Here is a 21,205-nt window from a genome sequence, read left to right as displayed (position 1 = left end):
AAAAATCATTTTATGGTTTTTTCTTTTGTGAAGCAGCAGCAGCGAGCATATCCAAAGTAGGTGATGTCTTTGGCTTGAGAGTTATAAATCCCTCGCAGGCATATGCATATGCTTCACAAGTTGGTGTTGTGCACATTTGGAAAACCATATTTAGATATTTTAGATGAATTTCAGTGTCATTTATGCAAATGGAGAGCTGTGCTATCATTAGACCTGTCTTTGGCAGATTCATTTGCTGCCCATTCTCCTTTTCATGGCAAATAATGTTAGGTCCCGGAGGCAACTGAGAGGGGGGAGGTGAATCAGTTGTCTATTAATATCAAACCAAATATAACTTAACCAAACTTAGTGCGTAATACCAGTAAACCAAACTTTAATGCCGGTAGACAGTTTAGCAGTTAATAACAGTACTAGTAAAGTTTAATGCATGAAACAGAAAGACAAATAACATATACAACACATAACACAATTATTTGTACGTGGAAACCCTGTAAGGGGAAAAATCACGGTGGGAAACCTTACCCACAATCAGATGATACTGCTACAGATAGTATGTGTGTACAAATGGGGTTTGCACATGCAGAAAGGCCAACTGCCTAGAGCTCACTACTCAATCACAAAATGGGAGTCACACTGACTACAATTGGATGGTTAAATCCAATGATAATGTACTGCTCAAAATATCATCTTCATATGCTAGATTCAGTACCGGTTAAGCTCTGATTGTCTTCCTCATACCTTCCTTGAATCTTCAAATGATGTCTGCGTGTATAGCTCTGCTTATATTTGCATATACCTTATTATATTCCTCTTCCACACTCACACATTAATCTCTCAAATGAGATCTTACATATATACCAAAACCTAAGACCAATTGTGTAGGTCGGCTCACTAAGATATTACAATAAAATCAATTACAAATGAATCAATATGCGATGCATGATGTCGGCTCAATGCATTTACAACAATAACAAAACATCTTCATAACGTGTCGTGCCGATCTGGAATAGATAATGCTTGTCGGTCCATAACCTAGACCTATTTGCCGGTAATAGTAAATATGCAAACTCGATTGTACCAATAATCAAATCACCAAAACCAAGTGTCCAAACAATGTCTTCGACATAACCAAGTAATCTCCAAATGATAACAGATCATCCTCAGTGTCAGTGAACAATATAACCTGCTGGTAAACCAGATACCGATGACTGTGCATAAGTCATTGAACATGCCGGTGAACATAACCAAAGATCTCCAAGTGTTCTCAAGTGTTGACAAGTGTTGACATCAATGACAAAACCAATGCAACACATCCATAAAACCAACAAATAAAACTCAAAATATAAAGAGACGATAAGTTCTAGGGCTTCTATGGGGCAAAGAAGTCAAAAAAAGCCCCTCGAAAATTGCAGCTACAGTTCAAAATGCTCAAGTTTCACTCAAGAATCACCTCATTGTCACTAGAGTCAGCCAGATTCACCACGTGCAAGTTGCAAACATTTCAGGTGGGATAAATCTGAACCCTGGTCAAATCCATAGGAGATTCAAACCAAGATCTGATTTTGGGACGTTTCATACCCAAAATCAGCCTGGCGACTTAGCTTGTGGAAAATTTGAGCAACTAATCCATGATATAACAAGATAGAAATGTCAGGGAGAAGACATGAGCAAAGAACTAATCAAACTAGATATATATGTGCATATATGAGTATATATGTGTGTGTGAGAGAAAGAGATTGGTAAAAGCTGCAAACCAAAAGGAGGACAAAAGAAGAATGCCTACCAACCAAAATAATAGGGAAGTAAAAAACGCAATGAAATTAATAACCAGCTCCTTTTCCTAGACATTCTTCTCATAAAAACAACTGATAGCCCCTTAGCTTGTTGCTTCTTCCGAAAAGCAATCCACATTGCTCTTTACCTTCACTCCTTGTCCCATCACCAACCCACATAAAAATCTAGTATTCTCAAAACACTAGCTTCTAGGGCATATTTCAGATCTATAAAGGGTCAACCAACTCATAAGAAATTTACAAAGGTGAGGAGGGCAAAGAAAAACCTAATAAAAGAGCTAAATTATAATAGAGTAAACAAGGAATTAAGACCACACAACAAAAAATTAGGCAAGAGAATGATTGCAAATTGTGGAAATTGTAACAATTCAGCCGAATAGGAGATTACAATTAAAAAATTTAAATGTGAAATGTAATTCAAGTAATGAATAACTTGTGGAAAAATTGAGCAACTAATCCATGATATAACAAGACAGAAAAGTCGGGGAGAAGACATGAGCAAAGAATTAATCAAAAGAGAGAATAAATAAAGATAGGTCTAAGAAAGTTAAAAAACGGATGAAAATTAGTATATATGATATCTAGATAACTAAATATATATGTGTACATATGAGTATATATATAGAATGAAAGTAAATTCTGGAAATTGTAACAATTAAGCTGAAGAGGAGATCACAATTAAAAATTTTAAATGTAAAGTGTAAGTCAGGTAATAAATTTTTTGAGGAAAGATTTAGCAACTAATCCATGATATAACAAGACAAAGAAAAGTCAGGGATAAGACATGAGCCAAGAACTAATCAAAAGAGAGCATAAATAAAGATAGGTCTACAAAAGTAAAAAACAGATGAGAATTTGTGTGTGTGTGTGCGTGATTAATATAGGCTGCAAACCAAAAGGAGGACAAAAGAAGAACGCATACGAACCGAAATAACAGGAAAGTCGAAAACCCAATGAAACCAATAACCAGCTCCCTTTTGTAGACATTCTTCTCATAAAAACAACTGATGGCCCCTTAGCCTATCACTTCTTCCACAAAGCAACCAACATTGATCGTTACCTTCATTCCTTGTCCCATCATCAATCCACATAAAAAGCTAGTATTCTCGAGACACTAGCTTCTAGGGCATTTCAGATCTATGGCAAGGATAACATAGCCAAGAGATCACCCACCTTATCCAAGTCTTTAAGTTAAATGTGTGCAAAAGAAAACACATCTTAAGAGCATTCAAGCAAGAAAAATTTCGTTGCAACCCCAAACCCAAGGATGTTTTCCCTTCTAACCTTCCAATCACTTCTTTCCCCTTTGTTGAAAGCCTCTCCAACAAAACTTCGAAGATCTTTCTCAAAAAGGACCTTCATTGCACCTTCAAGCCCATTTCGACTATAAGAAAATGCATTCCCTCACCTAAAGACCCTAGAGAGCTCCTTCTCAACTTGGGTGTCTACAAAGCGATATGTTTGTTAGGAACCCCCTAAATTGGTGAGACAAGTCAATCTATTAGCACTAGAATCAAAGAGCAGTATCCTAACATAAGACATGATTGTATCCTAAAACTACCCTTGAAGAGCATTACTCCATGGCAAAGCACCACATCCCCTTAAAAGACACTCAAATATTGGTCAAAGAAGACAACTTCAAGAGAAAACTCAAAGAATCCATAGAAATCAGCAATCACCATTCCAACCTCAACTATGATGATGGTTGGAATCTGAGTTACACGTGGCAACCCCTACTCTATAATCAATGTCTTTCCCTTGGCTTGTTCTCATCTCTTGTTTCCCACTTCCCTTCCTCATCTTTCCTTGTTAACCCTCCTTTTTTCTTTTAGCCTTTAGTCTCCTTCCTTTTAGCATTTTAAGTGAGCTTCCTCACCTCTCAAGTTTGACCTTCTATTCAGTGCCCTCCCCCACCCAAGCCTAGTTGTAGTTGTTCTTTTTTGTCTTCCCTCTCCCCCCCTTGACTAGTGTTTTTGGTCCACCTGCTTCCCCCCTTTGCCTTTGGTTGCTTCCCTCACATGTTTGGGGATGGAAAGATGCTCAGTGACCCTTTCTCAATCCCTATTCCTCTTCATCCTTTCTCACTCTAGTTTACCTGTGGTCATTTAGTCACCGTAATCATGACTCCTTTCTCCATGTTCCTCTTTCTATCTAATTTTCTTGTCGCTAGGTTTATGCTCATTCTTATATTGTCCCAATTATAATTATTTTTGACCCATGAATATATTTTCTCACTTTATTATTTCTACTTAAGTATATTGTGAGGCATACTTATCGTTGATCAAGTATGGGGGCCTTCAATAATTTTCAATGTATTTTCGTTCATATTTGCATATATATTCTTATGCATTCCCTTACTCATTGTTACTCTCTGTGTTATAATATATATTACTCTAGATTTTGTAACTTTTGTATGAAAATTTTGTTCCTCATTGTTTTGGATTCCTATGGTTTTCCCCTTTTGATTGTTATTATGTTCTTGCTCTTTGATTTTATTTACCTTCCTATTCTCATATTCATTGCTCTAATGCCTATGAGTTCTTATTTAGATATATTTCCATATTCATTGGGATTTGTATTGTTTTATATGTTATAGCCGAAGTTGTCAATTTGGGTACAAGTGCGAGTACGGATATATATATTCAAACATCAAATTTATAAAATATGGCTAAAAGTATTTAGTTGGTCTGTGTAAGCATCCATATATGATCAGCATTGACATGTTAAGAAAAAATGGCCTATGTAAGCATCCGTACAATCTCTGCCTATTTTATCTTTACATAATCCACAAAATTGTCTAGGTACGCATGGGTTTGCTCATGCCAAACTCAAAACCAGACAACTCATGCCAAACTCAAAACCAGACCGAACTAGAACCGTACCCAGCCCCAGTTCTAGCCTCCCAAGGATGAATCCAATAAAAAGTTTACATAGTGTAATCCAGAAATTTTGCAACCTATTCCATTCCAAGACAGGTAAAACAAAAATCCCATTTCACAATCATAACAAGGAACCAGTGATCTTTGCAAAGCATAATCTCTAACCCTTTTGTATTGTAAACTATTTTGGGTAGAAAGAGAAAAAACAATAGTCTGAATAAAGAAGCAAACGTAATGATTGAACAAACAATTCACCATAATATACACAGTATCATAAGTTGGAATGCTTAAACTTCATCCAAGTGGCATCCACAATCATTTACCTTTGTTTTACATCATTGGAGGTCATGATCATCTTCCTAATTTTTGTGAGTTTATGTCTTCTGTATGTGTGTTTATATACAACACAAATTTTGATGCTTCATTGCAAAGCTGGATCATTCTTATAATATCGATTTTGCCTTGTATCCATCTCATACTAAAAAATTGATATCTTCTTAGCCAGTCTGAACTTTGAAGTGGTGAATAGTGAGAAATACATCAGTTTTCATATATTACAGCTCGCCAATTGTTAGGGTTGCTATTTCCAACTTAAGTCTCAGATGACTCCTTTGGGATGACCAATTGATATATTTGCTGTATTCCACAGGGACACATCCCCAGCCCTCAAGCCCCCATCCCCATCCCCACGAGTGTTTTAGGTACAGTGGTTTCAGAAAACCATTGCCAGAACAGGAAACAGACATTTGACTGTCCCTGAATTGGCTAGTGATATTTGAGATGCCCCTTAACTGTCCCAGGGATGGCCAGAAATACCCAATGGCAAGACAACTTTTCATAACTCTTTTTCAAAAAATTCCTTCATGACATTAAAAAAATACTGTTTTAAAATTCCCTCATAACATTGAAAAATAAGTGTTAAATGTTATATAAGTCTTACACCATTAGCCATGAATTCAAATCATGATATATTTATTGCCATTATACTACGGTCACTGCTGTCAGTGCTGTCATGATTAATTTTATTGCATTTATACTACTGGCATTATATATTTATTGCTGCTGTACTGCTGTCACTGTCTTAGTTTTGATGTCATGTTACTCAACATTAGTTAAACTTGTGGAAATTTGATGTCATTATCATCTCCAAATCGCCATGGAACATAGCATATTTGATATTATAGCTTAAATCTAAAAAGAAATGGCTCAAATTGCACCGAATAAAATTTTTAAAAAGGTGAATAAAAATATCAGACACCATAAAGAGGGTGCCCACCGTACACTACTAAACACAAAAGAAGAAAGTATAATAAGATAAAAGAGAGGGTGTCCCAGTAGGGGGATTCTAAGTGGTTTAAAAGAGAAATGAAAAGGTTGACAATGAGAAGCTTCAAGAACTTCCCAACGAGAAAGTGATTAGAACTTAAAATGTTCTTCCAAAGTCTATAAGAAACCACCCAAATTTCATTTTGCAGGATGAACTTTGGCAGACAAGCTGCTTATTTATTCAAGAATACTTCCTAGTCATGTAAGGAATGCATATAAGCATTTTCAGCTTATTTGTGAGTTATTGGAAGATAAGATCAGACTTCAACATCTATTTTTCTTCAATTTGGAGAATTTCCCTGGCATGTTGACCTTTGGCTTAGATATCACAACCAAGGGATATCTCTTCCATCAAATTCACCAAACTTATACCTAGCCACATCCATTAGGGATAACAACATCCAACAAGTTGCATGTGGACTTTACCCAGTTTCAACATTTCACCTCTCCTTGGAATTTGAACTTGAGGCTCCTCTTTGGAGCCCTACTACTTTTAGTCTTTTGACAATCAAGCTTGTCCCATTCAACGAGACTTAACAGTTTAGTGATCTACATCAAAATGTTTTTTTTCCAACAGATTAGATCCAAAGTCCTGCCAAAAAGTTTGAACAACTTTAGCACCATCAAGATCCTTATTTTTGGGGTACATGTCTTCTACAATCAGCCCTTTATATCTGTAATCTTTAGAAATATTTCTGCAGTTCTTTTTTATGTAACTATTGTACTTGTATATATGTAAAATTATGCCTAATAGTTTGTTTACCTTTCTTATAATATAACTTTAAATTGGTTCTATGGCTCTTTTGGATATACTTGCAGAAATCGGGAAAAAACTGCAAGTAATCGCTTGGAATTGGAAATCAGACAAAAACTATATTTCTGACTGATAATATTGCAGGTTTGTGAATGAATGAACCTAAACAATTTTTTGGCTCTTTTATAGAATTAAATCTGCAAAAAATCATAATTTCCGATTTTATGCCGTTTCTTTTTACTTATAAAATTGCAGGTTTTTTAATGAATTGCCCTAAACAAATTTTTTTGGCTCATTTATCGGATTAAATCTGAAAAAACACAATTTCCAATTTTATGCCATGTTATTAACTGTGTAGCAATTTTCTCTTCTTATTTTTGAAACTCCAACCCCATTTTTTTCTGTTTTTCGAAGACCCTAGCCTAACCCAATTTTTCTCAATTTAATCAAAAAAATTTGAATGAATATTTATCTTCTGGTTTGTCAATTTAACTCCTGAGAACCTTTCTTGCTACTGTGGATTTGGATACCTAACCCAATTTTTTCCCAATTTAATCACAATTTATTGAATGAATATTTATCTTTTGGTTTGTCAATTTAACTCCTGGGAACATTTCTTGCTACTAAGGATTTGGATATTGTTTTATGCCTGTTTGCCCTGTCATGAACCATAGAAGACAAAGCCATGGAACATGACAATCAATGATTCAATATTAACTCGAGGTGAGAATCACCTTGCAAGAAAATCAAGTGTCAAATGTTATTAACTACATGCAACAATTAAAGAAGACTTGGAGGACCATGGATGATTCAGGAGATATTGTTTGTCAGTCACTCACTAACACGCTTATCATGTCTTCAACAGGTACCTTCTTCCTTACAGCAGTTGCTTGTTATGGAAAGAACGAGGATATGACCACACAATATGAGATTTCATTTTTCTCTAGAAGAGATTGGACCCTCTAATATTGTGTGGATACTGATGGATTGGGCACAAGCCTGCAATCAGTAGGCTTGTCCATTCAAAGCACTAGTAAGCATATTTAAGAACCTCATGTTTACAAGCAATAAAAAATAAACTTGATGACATTTTAAAGATTGAGTGGAGTTGATGATTCACCAAGTTACTGGTCCTAGCACAGGCGCCAGTACTAGGTAGGGCAATACGACAATTTCTTTTTTCCTTGGGTATGGGTATAAGATTGGCTCTATATATATAGTGATACTCATAATTGTCAATAAACAAAATATTTAAATACCTCATATTCATAATTTGCAAAAATGAAAACACTCAAATTCATAATTCAATGATTTGTCAAATCAAAATGTCAATACATAATAAATATTACAACCAATATTATATAGTCTTCATATTTCTCTTCATCAAAAGCATCAAAGTCTAACATTGGGTTCAATTTCATTTCAACCACAACCGATAGGAGTGTCACTCCCACTAGATGTGTCACATGCAGAAGCTTCCTCATCTATAGAGACTTCGGCAAGCTATGCAACTGTAGTGCCTAAGTCGGCACACTCAAGACTTTGATCTGAATTCTTTGTCACCCCCTCATTGTATCCAGGTGTGTCTTATGTAACAAGAGGTGAAGTTTGGAGTGCACAAAGACCAAGTCCTCAACTTTTCTTGCACCCAATCAATTGCACTTAACATAGTGGATGAAGAAGTATGTACTCCAATTCCATTCAGCTGAAGAAGAACTTTGCATTTGCATACAACATTTCGTACTTAATTTTATAAATATGAAACAAAATTATATTATTATATTATTATAATATATAGTAACAAATGAGAAACAAGAAAATAAAAAAATAAATATGCATACTTGAAAGAGAATTGTTATTACAAGATGCTACAAGTGAATGGAGCCTTGACCATGTATGCACCACCATTTATGAGCATCCTTTTTGTACTTTGTCTTGAAAAGCATAAACATCATGATTCCTTGAAGATAAAAAGTGGCCAAACTCACTCAAAACAACACTTTGGATATCTATATCTAGATATTCTTCTAAATGCAATCTTGTAGCCAATAACAACATCTTCACCTCTATATTGTGCCACCCTTCTCAACAAAGAAAATATCTCTTTGCTATAATACTTTGGGGGCAAAGCAAATGCTAGGAGATGTAAGAGCATGGTCGTCTCATTCCAACAGTCAACAATTATTTTTTGTACACTTTTGAAACATGTTTTTGTTGGGTCATGCTCTTTGGCTTCTATTATCAGTTCTTATTTTTTCAACCATGGAGTCCACGCAAACATAGGTGATATGTATCAACATATATCAACATACCTAATCATGCTAATTATGGGCTCAATAAAACTCAAAACTTATTCCACACAAGTACCGCTTATTATCTAGGATCAATGCTTTGATTTTTTGGGCTCTCTTTGTACTTGATTGCTTCCATACACTCCAAATACAGTTGATGTCCATAGTACTCAATGCATCTTGCACATTCATAAATCATCTTAAGAGGATTGTGTGTGATGTAAATTGAGTGTCAATAGCCTAACATGGTGTAAAAAATAAAAATTAAAATATTAAAAATTAGATGACATGTCACATATCAACAATTAAAATTAAAAATTTAAAAACAAAAATTTAATTAGCTCCAAGTTGGAGAAGGTCCTTAAGATGCCTTGTGACATATTATGATTAGTCACAAACATTTGAATCTCCTTGACCTCTACGTAGATTTCTTTGACCCACTCAATTTTTATGCCAATTTTTTGCAATATAAATTGAGTGATTGGATTGTACACGGTGTACAAAAAATGTGACCATATGTACCATCAACTATGTAATCAGCCTTCCTATGATTTTTAGCGTTTTCCATTTTGACGTGGACAACATTTTAAGGGCCCACCATTTCAATGGATTATATGAGAATATTGGAAATGAAAATTGCATCCATCACTTGCACCATCACAATCCGTTGCCTTTAGAAACATCATCCCTTTAGAAGACTGACCAATGATCAACTTTTGCAATCTTTCCATTCATTAGAAATGATGGATGCACCTATTAAGGGCCATGTATCCTTGATTGCTCTCAATGATGCTGCTACTAACGCTTTTTCCTTCGCCGAGAAGGTGGTTTGGACCCTTTCATACACAAGACTAACATAATCAAAAGGTGCAATGGCCGTCACCATATCCCACCAATATGGTGATCTAACGAGGTTGAAAGGAATCTCATTGCCATAAATGCAAGGAGCAATGCTCTCATGTGCAACTTCCCTTGCTTAATTCTTAAAGGCCTTTTCCAATAGGCCTCTTTTAGGTGAAACATAATCTTCTCAACAAGATGATGACAATGGCATGAAAGGATGTAGGCCAACTAGTTGTGATAAGCCACTAGGAGGTTTCTACATGATTTTCTTGGCGAGATATGCTCTTTCCTTTGATCTATTACTTACCATGTCAACATCCTCTTGTTCTTAATATATGTCATTATTTGTTTCTTTGGAAAACGTTTTATATTTGGCCCAAGCCAAACTTCTATTCTTTAGCACAAAATAGCGCAGAAGTGAGCTTTCACTCAAAAGTAGAAGCTCTTATACTTAGTTCCACATTGGCTACAACACCAACAATAATCCCCACCACCAAGAAGTTGTTCAATCATTGTCATATGTCACCAAAGAGGTGATGATGCATTAAATTTAAATGAACCCATGCATTTGGGGCAATTCAACTAGAACTATTAGCCATTCTCTATGACCCTAAAACAAAAAAACATTACAACTTAATAACCCTACAACTTAGAAAAATAAAAAATAAAAAGTTGCATTATAACCCTTTATTATGCATAAAAAGCTCAAAATAAAATTCAAAATTTCAAAAAAAACATCTTCAAAAAAAAAATGAAAGATTCACTCACCTTTGATGGTTAAATCTTCTTTCTGCGACTATTTCTCCCCTATTAGTGTAGTTTTAACTCTCCCATAGCCCTCATGTTAAAAAAAAATGAACCAACCTTCAAAAAACCCAACAATAGCAGCTTGGATGAAAAAAATATAATTTTGGTCTTGTGTGTTTGTCAAATGAGTTGAAGAAAGTCTTATGCCTTCACTTTAGGTTAAGAAGATGCTTTAACTATTTTTTGTTTTAAAAAAAATGCATTTTAATATTTTGAGCCTTGTGGTCGCAAGTTCCCCTAAGTTTGCTCAAGTTTGTCCCAGGTTCACCTAGGGTACCCGCCCGAGCACTCCAAGTCCCCTATGGGTCCTTCTATGTGTTAGTGTTTGATAGCTTCAGGAGATAATTTCTCCTTAATTAAAAGCAGGTCGGCCTAAATATTGCAATTATTATCTTATGTTTTTTGTTAAGGGAGCCGACCTAGATGAAAGGTCACCTAGATTGGTATATATGTAAGGTGGTGATCCTTCATTTCAATAATAAAATTCAATCACTTCATTCTTACCTCCAACAGAAGTTTGCCATTCCATCTGCAGCAGATCAAACTTCAAGGGGAAGCGTATTTATTTGTAATTAGCATCAAGGAGTGATGCTATTATTATTCATTGTATTAATTCAGCCTTGAGTAAGGCCAGACTTGTAAGCAGATTTCTGCTCTTATTCATTCTATATATGGAGACATATTTTGTTGGGTTTTTCTCCCTCGAGTAGGAGGGTTTTCCTAGGGTAAAAGTGTTGTGTCTATTGTTCATGTGTTGCATATTCTGCTTTATGTTAAATCTAATCCTAAAACTAACATGGTATCAGAGCCAGGTTCAAGAGATCCGATCAGATTTAATTAAGCAGATTCTCTATGAACTTCATTTTGAAAGGCATTGAACCTTATGTAGTCTACTGGCATGGCACTCAAGAGGAGACGTGTGTATTGAAGGCGGATAAGTGGAAAAGATCGAGCATCTAGGGCCTAAACATTAGCATCTACTGCGAAGCTCTTATCTTATCATACAGCACCGCGTAAGATCCATCGACAAAATACACAATTGACGCCCAGGGCTGCGGACACTATACATCATCAAGAATCATGAAGGACACATGGATCTGAGTACAGCAACTATCATTTGGAGTGACTCCCGATTTTCTCGTGGCTGCGTAGCCTCCAACTCTTGCCACTCACCAATCGGAGCCTTTCTCCACCTACAGATACTAAGTATTGGCAGCACCATTTGAAATAGAATGAGGACCTCAGAAGGAAGCAAAAGCTGAACATGCTGGCGGGACTGTATCTAGTGAATAGAACTTCGGATTATTGTCCAAGGAGTCATTTGCAATATACGCATAAGTATTTCATTCGAAAAGTTTGATCACTGCTTGGATTGTTTGAGGGTTATTCCTCGCGATACAAAATATATTGGTGCTTATATTCTTATCTTACGGAATTTTGGTATTGGTACATTCACTGTCTCAATGGAAGTTTGTTGTTCCTATTCCGGGCGCATCTGGAGCAAACCTGAATCTTTGGGTGCAAAGATCAAGAAAGAAAAATTGGTGGATTGAGAGGAAGATTAGGCAATAAAGAGATAAGTATTTCATACCTTTGAATAATGTTCATGAATATTTTATGTGGTTATTTGGAATAGTGAATCATGTATGCTTCTAGCATTGGTATTTCTCTTTAGGATAGGTTGATTCTATGAACTATTAGTAATCTCTCTAAAGATGCTTCCAGGATGGATCGAGGAGCATAAGGATGATGAGAGATTGCATTCAAGGGAGGAAGAGCTTGATGCATCTTGTGAGGAAGTCACACAAGCTAGAGAATGGAGACACAGCTTGCTGCCATGAGGCTAAGTTGGTGGCACATAACTGGAGACATCTCTCAAAGAGGAAGAACCTATTCAGATTGTCATTGTGATCAGTTTCTTCAAAGATGAGTAATTAACATTCAAAGGGAGTCTGACAAACCAACAGAGGCAACCTTGGACGAGGAGGTCAGGAGGTTGATGTTAGTACTTGGAGCTTCAGAGGGAGTCACGTCATCATGAAGATTTGTTGTAATGTATATTTCTCTGAGACAGAGAAATATGAGGTGAAAACCCTTGTAGTCTATATTTCTTTGAGATGGAGAAATATGAAGTGAAAGCCCTTGTAGTGCACATTTCTCTGAGACGAAGAAATATGAGGTGAAAGCCCTTGTAGTGCATATTTCTCTAAGATGGAGAAATACGAGGTGAAAGCCCTTGTAGTGTATGTTTCTCTGAGATGGAGAAATATGAGGTGTGAGGCCTTGTTCATCTCTGAAACTGAGATGAGACGTCATGTTGAAAGACTCCATGACGACATCATGTTGAGAGACTCCGTGATGGACACTTGTGCACATATTTCTTTCCACACATGGGAGTAACCATGGTGGATGTCATGTTGAGCGATTCCATGACAACGTCACATTGAGAGACTCTGTGATGAACCCTTGAGCTTTCCACAAATGGATGTAGCCATTGTGGGCGTCATGTTGAGAGACTATGATGTAGATATCTGGAAAATATCTCCCTAGCTAAGAGGGACTGTCAGTGTTTGGTAGCTTCAGGAGATATTTTCTCCTTAATTAAAAGCAGGTCGGCCTACATATTGCAATTATTATCTTATGTTTTTTGTTAAGGGAGCCGACCTAGATGAAAGGTCACCTAGATTGGTATATATGTAAGGTGGCGATCCTTCATTTCAATAATAAAATTCAATCACTTCATTCTTACCTCCAGTAGAAGTTTGCCATTCCATTTGCAGCAGATCAGACTTCAGGGGAAGCATATTTATTTGTACTTAGCATCAAGGAGTGATGCTATTATTCATTGTATTAATTCAGCCTTGAGTAAGGCCAGACTTGTAAGCAGATTTCTGCTCTTATTCATTCAATATATGGAGACATATTTTGCTGGGTTTAACTCCCTCGAGTAGGAGGGTTTTCCCAGGGTAAAAGTGTTGTGTCTATTGTTCATGTGTTGCATATTCTGCTTTATGTTAAATCTAATCCTAAAACTAACACTATGAAGGACCTATAGGGGACCTAGGGTTCCCAGGCGATGGGAACTTGGGGCCAAATCAAGACCAGACCCATACCCAAATCGGATCCATACTGAGAGGGGGGGTTCTTGGCAAACCTAGTAACATAATGATGAAGGTTGCTAGAGATGTGTAAATGTCATCTGCAATCAGCATACCTTAGTCATTTATAGGTTCCATGTGCAGATGAATCCCTCAAGCTCCCTCAAACAGATATTATTAGATAGGATGCTCAACATGTAAAAGACATGGACACCTAGAACTAAATGGTCTTGAAATATCTCAAGAGGATGAGAATATGTATGCATACTAGAGTGTTACATGTAAAATACTTCTGATCATCTAGCATAGGTGGGACCAAATGAAATGACCATTGCACATGGTTGCTATTGCACTTGATCCAAATTCATACATGGAGAAGCCATGAAGTGTATTTAAATTCATGACTAGAAGGTCAAGGTCGGGCTCAAATGTTCTTTAGGAAAGATTTTCATTTTACATGAGAACCAGATACTTTGGGGGCAATTTCTTGAATATGAACACTTGGTGGCTCCCAACATACGATGGAAGTAGGCATATATTGAATTTCAAGAGCTTTGGCCAACTTGCTACCCTCAAGAAATACTAGTTGAAATATAGTTGCATCCACTCTATCAAGAAGAATAGTCCTACAAGAACAACCTTAACTTTCAAAACATCAAATCAGCTGGTTGTAGTACATAGTACCTTACATCATGAAAGTTTGAAGACATCCCATTATTTGCATGGATTAGGGATGCAATGGGATGTATATATTACCACATAAGGATAACAAAAATGGTAGTGAAATATGATATAGGTTCATTGTGTTGCCTTCCACAATCTTTGAGGAAACTAATTGCTATGAATTTGGCAATGATGATCCCAATGTCAGTACCCAAAACTATGATGATACTTTGTTTATTTTGACACATGATTTAACATAAGTTATAAAAAATTATCCTTTGTAAAAAAATTAAATAAAAACCTAGAATTTTTAGGCCCATGCCCCTAGCACTATCATACGAAATCTGGAGTGCCTCTCCAAATTATCCCTAATGTTCATCAACCCATCCCAATATCCCCAACTATCAGAATCTTTAAGCAACATCATCTCTTGGATTTCTAGGTATTCAAGTCTCAAGAACCAGAAGTTCAAATTTAATAAATGGGGAATCTTCATTGTACTTAACAACTCAAATTTGCAAAAGTAAAATTCATTTTAAAATATAGGTTTTCAATGTAACTTTTTCATAATAAACTAATGGAGACAACCCAAGCACAAAGACTATCTGATTCTGGGTTGCTTGTTCATTTCAAGCTTATGTCAAATAGAAATTAAATCAAGTATGATGTCAAAACAAGATACAATCAATTTTCAGCTTAAAAAGAGATCAAAAGTATGCAACTTAAGTTAAATGGATTTATTCTTACAATTCTTCTGACTGCAGATAAATGTGCCTTTAGATTCACAATTTAGAGATAAACATGAAAACATATTCTGTTATTTTAAGTCAACTAGCTTCTCACTCTCATTTTCAGGACCACATAGAACTATATAGTGACGTATATACAAGTTCAGGGTGTCTAGGAAAACAGACATGAGTTAACCAATTCTGTTTCTTTAAATATAACAAGAAATGTCATGTAAGGTACTCTGCTATTATCATAATTGCTTCCTTTACCCTTAAAGAATTACCCAGTTACTGTACCTATACTCTACACTTCTAGTTCTCTTGTTTATGCAATGTGAAGTTAAGGCTTGCCAAACTTCATTTGTACAGAGCTCAAACAAGAAGCCACTTACTTCAGATAGGGTAGAGTCATGTTCTTCAACAGAGAGGGATTGCGCTTCACAAGATCTCGCCATTCATCTTTATCAATCCTTCCATCCCCATTTGCATCTGCTTCCTCAAATGTCTGTAAATGCATAACAGGACTAACTTACATGCACTGACATATATTGTTTCATAAATCAGAATAAATATGAAATATAGCCTAAAATAACAATACCATGGGACCAAAAAACAGGATTTCTCTTTTAGTAAACAAGCATACCAAAATGCTATTTCTCCTCAGATATTTTTATTAAAAGTCTTGAAATATTTCAAGACAATCAGTGATCTTCGGTAATTTTTTATTACTTTTTTCCAATTGTTCATATTTTTCTTTCTGTTCTATTTTTCCTAGGATTCTTTTAGCCAAAATTAGTTGCACACATGAATAAGAATTCCAAATTAAAAATTGACTTTCTCAAACATTTTCCTTATTAGTTTGTACAAACATACATTGAGACATGGACACCAATAGAGGGACAGGGAAGCCATCAGAATTAGGATGCATGAGTGAATGTATAAGAGTACAGCTACATTTTATATAGTTGTAGTTGCCAGAAATTGTGAGTGCAGGGATGGGGATGTGGTTTTCATTTGTATTCTATAATTTCCCAGTAAATAACTTTGAATGTTTACAAAGACAGCTTTTCTGAATTATTGTAACTACAAAACTAATTGACAAGGACAATCTCCATTAAAGGCTAGATACCTTGTCCAAAATCATCTCAACAACATCATCTGAAACATTCATGTCTGATTCATTTAGAAGAGCTATCACCATCTGTTTCACCTGTTATGATAGAGCATTCACACCAAAACAACTTGATTTTGTCAGCAAGAAAGAAGCACCAGGCTTACCCAGCATACTTAAAGAAAATGTAAAGCTCATTTGTCTCTTGAAAAAAAAAAAAGTTGCATGCTTGAGAATCTTTATTAGAAACAAAGAGCATTTAACTATTCAATTTAAAATGTTTACCAAATGCACAAAGAAAAGACAATCTTACCACTGTATCTTTGGAAAATGCACACATGTGATTATAGGAACAAATTGCACGTTGAAACATTCAACAAAATTGTATCTCAACAGAAACCAATGGTTAATAGCAAAAGGTAGACCGTAAGAATGTTGAAGAAATTTTAAACATTTCTGTCAAATTTCAATTCAGTGACACACTGAAAAGGCAATCATGCAGCATGACAAAAATACAAATAGAAAAGTTGTGTACTGCATTTTCAAACACAACAAATAATCAGGAAGACAACACACATACCAAGCCAACTAAAACTTATTTAAGGAGAAAGGAAATATGAAAGTTTTATTTGTTCTCAAACAATTGTGCATGAAACATTGTGGAGACACATTCGTTGTGTTTAAAAAAGAATTGTAAGAGGGTAACATTCTAGCAGATCAAACTCCAAGAGAACATTAATGCTGGAACAAAAAAATGTAAATACCAATACCCACAAGGCACAAACAAATCATTTTTATATACAAGTATGTAAATAATAAGAGGTTTTTTTGCTTCAAGTTAACATGTAGATAGCATAGTAGCAAATAAGAAAACGTACAAACCAAACTTATTTAGCTTTGAAAGGGCCATGGATAAACAAAATAACTGTATATGACTTGGTATTGAGGCCTGTGGCATGTCTTTATGAGTTGACTCTAATTGAACAGTGTACTAGAGAAAAAATTTATATTAAAATATAAAAAAAATATCCTAATTATTAATGATGACAATAATAATTATAGAAACTAAATATGCACATTCAAGAGAGAAATATTGCAATAACATATCAAAATATGTTTACAAGAGAACTAAAGGAATGCAATCACACATGCATTAATGGCAAATCAAAAAGTAGATAAAGTGGTCTTCTTTGACAGACAGAACAAGGAGAAGACACAAATGATCCGTGTCCATTTTCAATGAAACATGAATAAAAGTGGCATAGTGACAGACTACTACTCCACTTCAAAATAAATATATAAATTAGTATCAGATAGTGTCATCTTACCTCCTCACGCTCAATGTACCCAGTCTGTCTCAGGTCATACAGTTTAAATGCAACTGCAATCAATATCATTAAAATTAGCATTTGGTGTTCAAGCATCTGTGGTCACATTGAATATAATTTATAGTGGTATTATATATTCATCCTTCAAAATAAGGTATTAGTAATGTTGACCAGAGCTTTTCACATCACAAAGTGCCATCTAATTTCTATATTTGGTAACTTTGAAGATGTGGTGAGGCTTATTCTTGTTAGATAATAATTTAGCTTTACAAAGAAGTGGCATGCAAGGTTAGATTCCCTTCTAGACCTTACAAATATTATCTATGATATTATGATTAAATCTCCCTTGAACACATGAACAAGTAGCTAAAAGGAATCAACTTACATTCCATTTTCTCTTCCTCAGATGCATTTGGATGGAAAACACTCAGTGATCTGACAAATTCTCCAAATTCTATTACACCATTATGCTTTTTATCAAACAAATCAAATACCTGTGACGACAATCAAAAAAAAAAGCATTAGCAAGGACTTCCAAGGTTAATTGTCCAGGGAACCTATTTATTGTATAACAGAGAGCATTTCTTTTGATGCTGATAGACTAATCTATTTAGTTTTACCTATCAGCATCCAAAAAATAAAAGCATTAGCCAGGACTTTCCAAGGTTAATTGTCCAAGGAAACTACTTATTGTATAACAGAGATCGTTTCCTTTGATGCTGACAGATTAAACTGTTTAGTTTCACCTATCAACATCTAGCACTTTTAAGATAAGATGTACATATAAAATGTTCTGATTACCATCTTGATTGGTGTTGAAATTCAAATTACTTAGTATTTAACTACAGTCAGATGACAGATGGTATGAAGCACCAATTTGAAAGAGCACAAGCATAAGTATTGTGATTTCTTGAGTTTCATGAATATTCCAAAGTAAAACTTAGGATTCTTGCTTTATGTCATAATTATGGATCATATACTTCAATATAAAGCTAATGTGATTAGTTACGCATATGTGAATGTACATTTTAATCTACGCTAATAACTACTCAATACAGACTAAGATTTGTAGCTGAGGAACCTTGAAACTAAGTGTGTCATTTGTGCAGTTCCTTGGACAAGATAACTAAGTAACAATTCAAAACATAACATGAGGCATGAGCAAAACATGAACTTATTCTGCAACCCAGGGGAATTGATTTGTATATTTTTAGGCACAGAAAGAAGATTCTAAGGGAAAAGATTATCAGAAGTGACCAGGAATGTATCCATGCTACCAAACTTTGTGACCTACTAGCAAAACTCTCAACAGTTCCCCCCTCAAACCAAGCAAAATTGGTACAAAAACAGATTAAAGACACGCAAGTTTAATGCATCAACTATACAAGCAAGTGCAAAAAATAAAAGATGTCCTGAGTAGATTTATAGTATCTGCCTTTAATTTAAGAGATATTGCTCTTTTGAAAATTGTGCCGTTATTTGAAAGTTCACAGGATTGTTTTCAAACAAAATATACTTAATAAAAAGGTTGAGGTATGTAATCCAAAGACGAATTCATCATGAGCTCTGTCCAAGTGGATTCTTTAAGGCTTTAGCAAAGTTGTCATCAATCATCCCTATTTGCATCAGATTCCAACTTTTGAAAGATGAATTGCAATGCATTGGTGATGCCACGGAGCAAGTCATCAAAGTTGCGTACTTTACTACAGAAAGAAGATTGGGATTCTTTGCTAACTGTAATTGTGGAAAATCAGAAGTTGAAAAAAAGTCAAAAACTTCGACAATTTCATTTGCTTTATGGCATCACCAATGCTTTCAAATTCATCTTAAAATTTGCATAGTTTACTACAGAAAGAAGTTTGAGACTCTTTGCTCCTGTAATTGTGAAAATCAGAAGTTAGGAAAACGCAGAGACTACCAGAAGTTTGACCTTGAATTATTTCAAATTCTTCTTAAGCTCTATTTCTACCAATGTTGAGAATGTAACTATCAACACGGTCACATGACCAACATTTCACATTAGGTAGCTTAAAGGAGGTGAGTGATTAAGGCATATCCTTTACACACAAAAATAAATATCCAGTAATTTTAGAGCTGCTACTGTGTGCCCTTATTTTCCATACCTTCAACCTCTGATCTACACTTCACACCACTCCTAGAACTACTCCTTTCAAGCATTTTGCATTAAACATTGCAGAGGTTGCCTCTCTCACAAGTTGTACCTCCCTTTTAGACAATATGTTGTTTTGTTATAAGACCAACAGATAGCTGAGCCAAACATGATCCAAAGAGCAACTTAGCAGTCATTCTTTTCACTGTTATTGCTGTCTGTACTGTGTTATTGTCTTGTCACACCAACACTTTCCTCTTTGACAAGGTGTTGATTTCCTAGCAGATCCTCTTGTGGAATGTGCCTTGCATAAGGAACATTTCCTCCCTCATACAATGGGATCTTACACTCAAATCCCTCAGCGAAATTCTCCTTCTCAGGCTCTCTGATGGACAGGCTCCCATACCATAGTATCATTATATTCTCGAGCCACTGAATATTGCATTGCATCAAGGCTTGTTAAATAAGCCTGAGAAAATGAACTACTTTCTTGAAATGAGAAACAACCTCGTAACAAATATAACTCTAGGTACAACAATGTGCTGATGAATGCACAAGCATAACCAAGCTAAAACCCTACATCTCTGCGATGCTAACAACATAGAACCATTGTAAATAGTTACCATGATAAAGCTATGTTAATCTAATATCTACAACACTTAAGAGAATTTGGATTGCTTAGTATGCACTCTTTAATTTTCCATTGCCAAGGTAAATGAACTGCATGGACATCTCTCAAGCACAAAGTTCTGGGAGTGGCTTGTGATTCATCAAAGATTAGTTGTTTTAAAATGGTTGGGAAATACAAACACTACAGACTCTTCCAAGATTTATGACAATTGATAACATCTTTATAATGTCCCCTATTGGGATATTCCTATATTTTGCCCTAGAACATGTAATGTCCCCAAGTAAGTTTAACCATTTAAGACATCATAATTCCAACATTCTCAAAGCAAATAGAAATAGAAATAGAAATTAACATCACGATGGAGTTCAACTTAAAAACCTTACTACCAATGTAAGTTTGTAAAGGATTATGATCTTGAATAGGATGCTTTGATACCTCAGCGTGACAACTCCCTCAGGGTTTTTGGATCCAAGCCCAGGCCTAATTTTGGGACGACACCCTCAAGGTCTTACATGGGTTGCTGATCTCTACCCATCTTGGGATAGACGCCTGATGGTTTTACACAAGCCTTTCCCTATTCATTCATACAACCTTCCGACTGCATTCATATTAAGGATTAACAATTTGTTTATGTCTTGTTTAATTGTTGTAACTTGTTCATTTGCTAGTTACGGATAAGAGTTTGTATGATAAAGAATAAATAGTTCTGAAATCATACATGTGTTACAGATAAGAAATCAATTATTGAATTATTGCGATTTTATTAAAACACTCATATATTTGACATCCCCTTTACGGTTTATTCTAGTAATCATGAATTAAATTACTGATGTTGTATTTTGC

The 21,205-nt window shown here is 35.3% G+C and overlaps 1 protein-coding gene across 2 annotated transcripts in view; it reads right to left on the bottom strand.

Annotated features, from left to right (window-relative positions):
- The window catches only part of LOC131033040 (calcineurin B-like protein 4), a 34,165-nt gene that overhangs the window by 2,140 nt on the left and 10,820 nt on the right, over nt 1-21,205 (bottom strand). For both annotated transcript variants that reach the window (XM_057964160.2, XM_057964159.2), the window contains exons 5-8: nt 18,007-18,115; nt 17,622-17,674; nt 16,312-16,392; nt 15,575-15,687 (exon numbers count right to left, since the gene is read on the bottom strand). In XM_057964160.2, coding sequence (XP_057820143.2) covers nt 15,575-15,687; nt 16,312-16,392; nt 17,622-17,674; nt 18,007-18,115 — 356 coding nt within the window. The remainder of the gene's footprint in view (nt 1-15,574; nt 15,688-16,311; nt 16,393-17,621; nt 17,675-18,006; nt 18,116-21,205) is intronic.

The sequence above is a fragment of the Cryptomeria japonica genome, chromosome 3 (genome assembly GCF_030272615.1).
Source record: "Cryptomeria japonica chromosome 3, Sugi_1.0, whole genome shotgun sequence".
Taxonomy (NCBI): Eukaryota; Viridiplantae; Streptophyta; class Pinopsida; order Cupressales; family Cupressaceae; genus Cryptomeria; species Cryptomeria japonica.
Note: the sequence above shows the minus strand (reverse complement) of the source record. Positions and strands in the feature narration are given on the sequence as shown.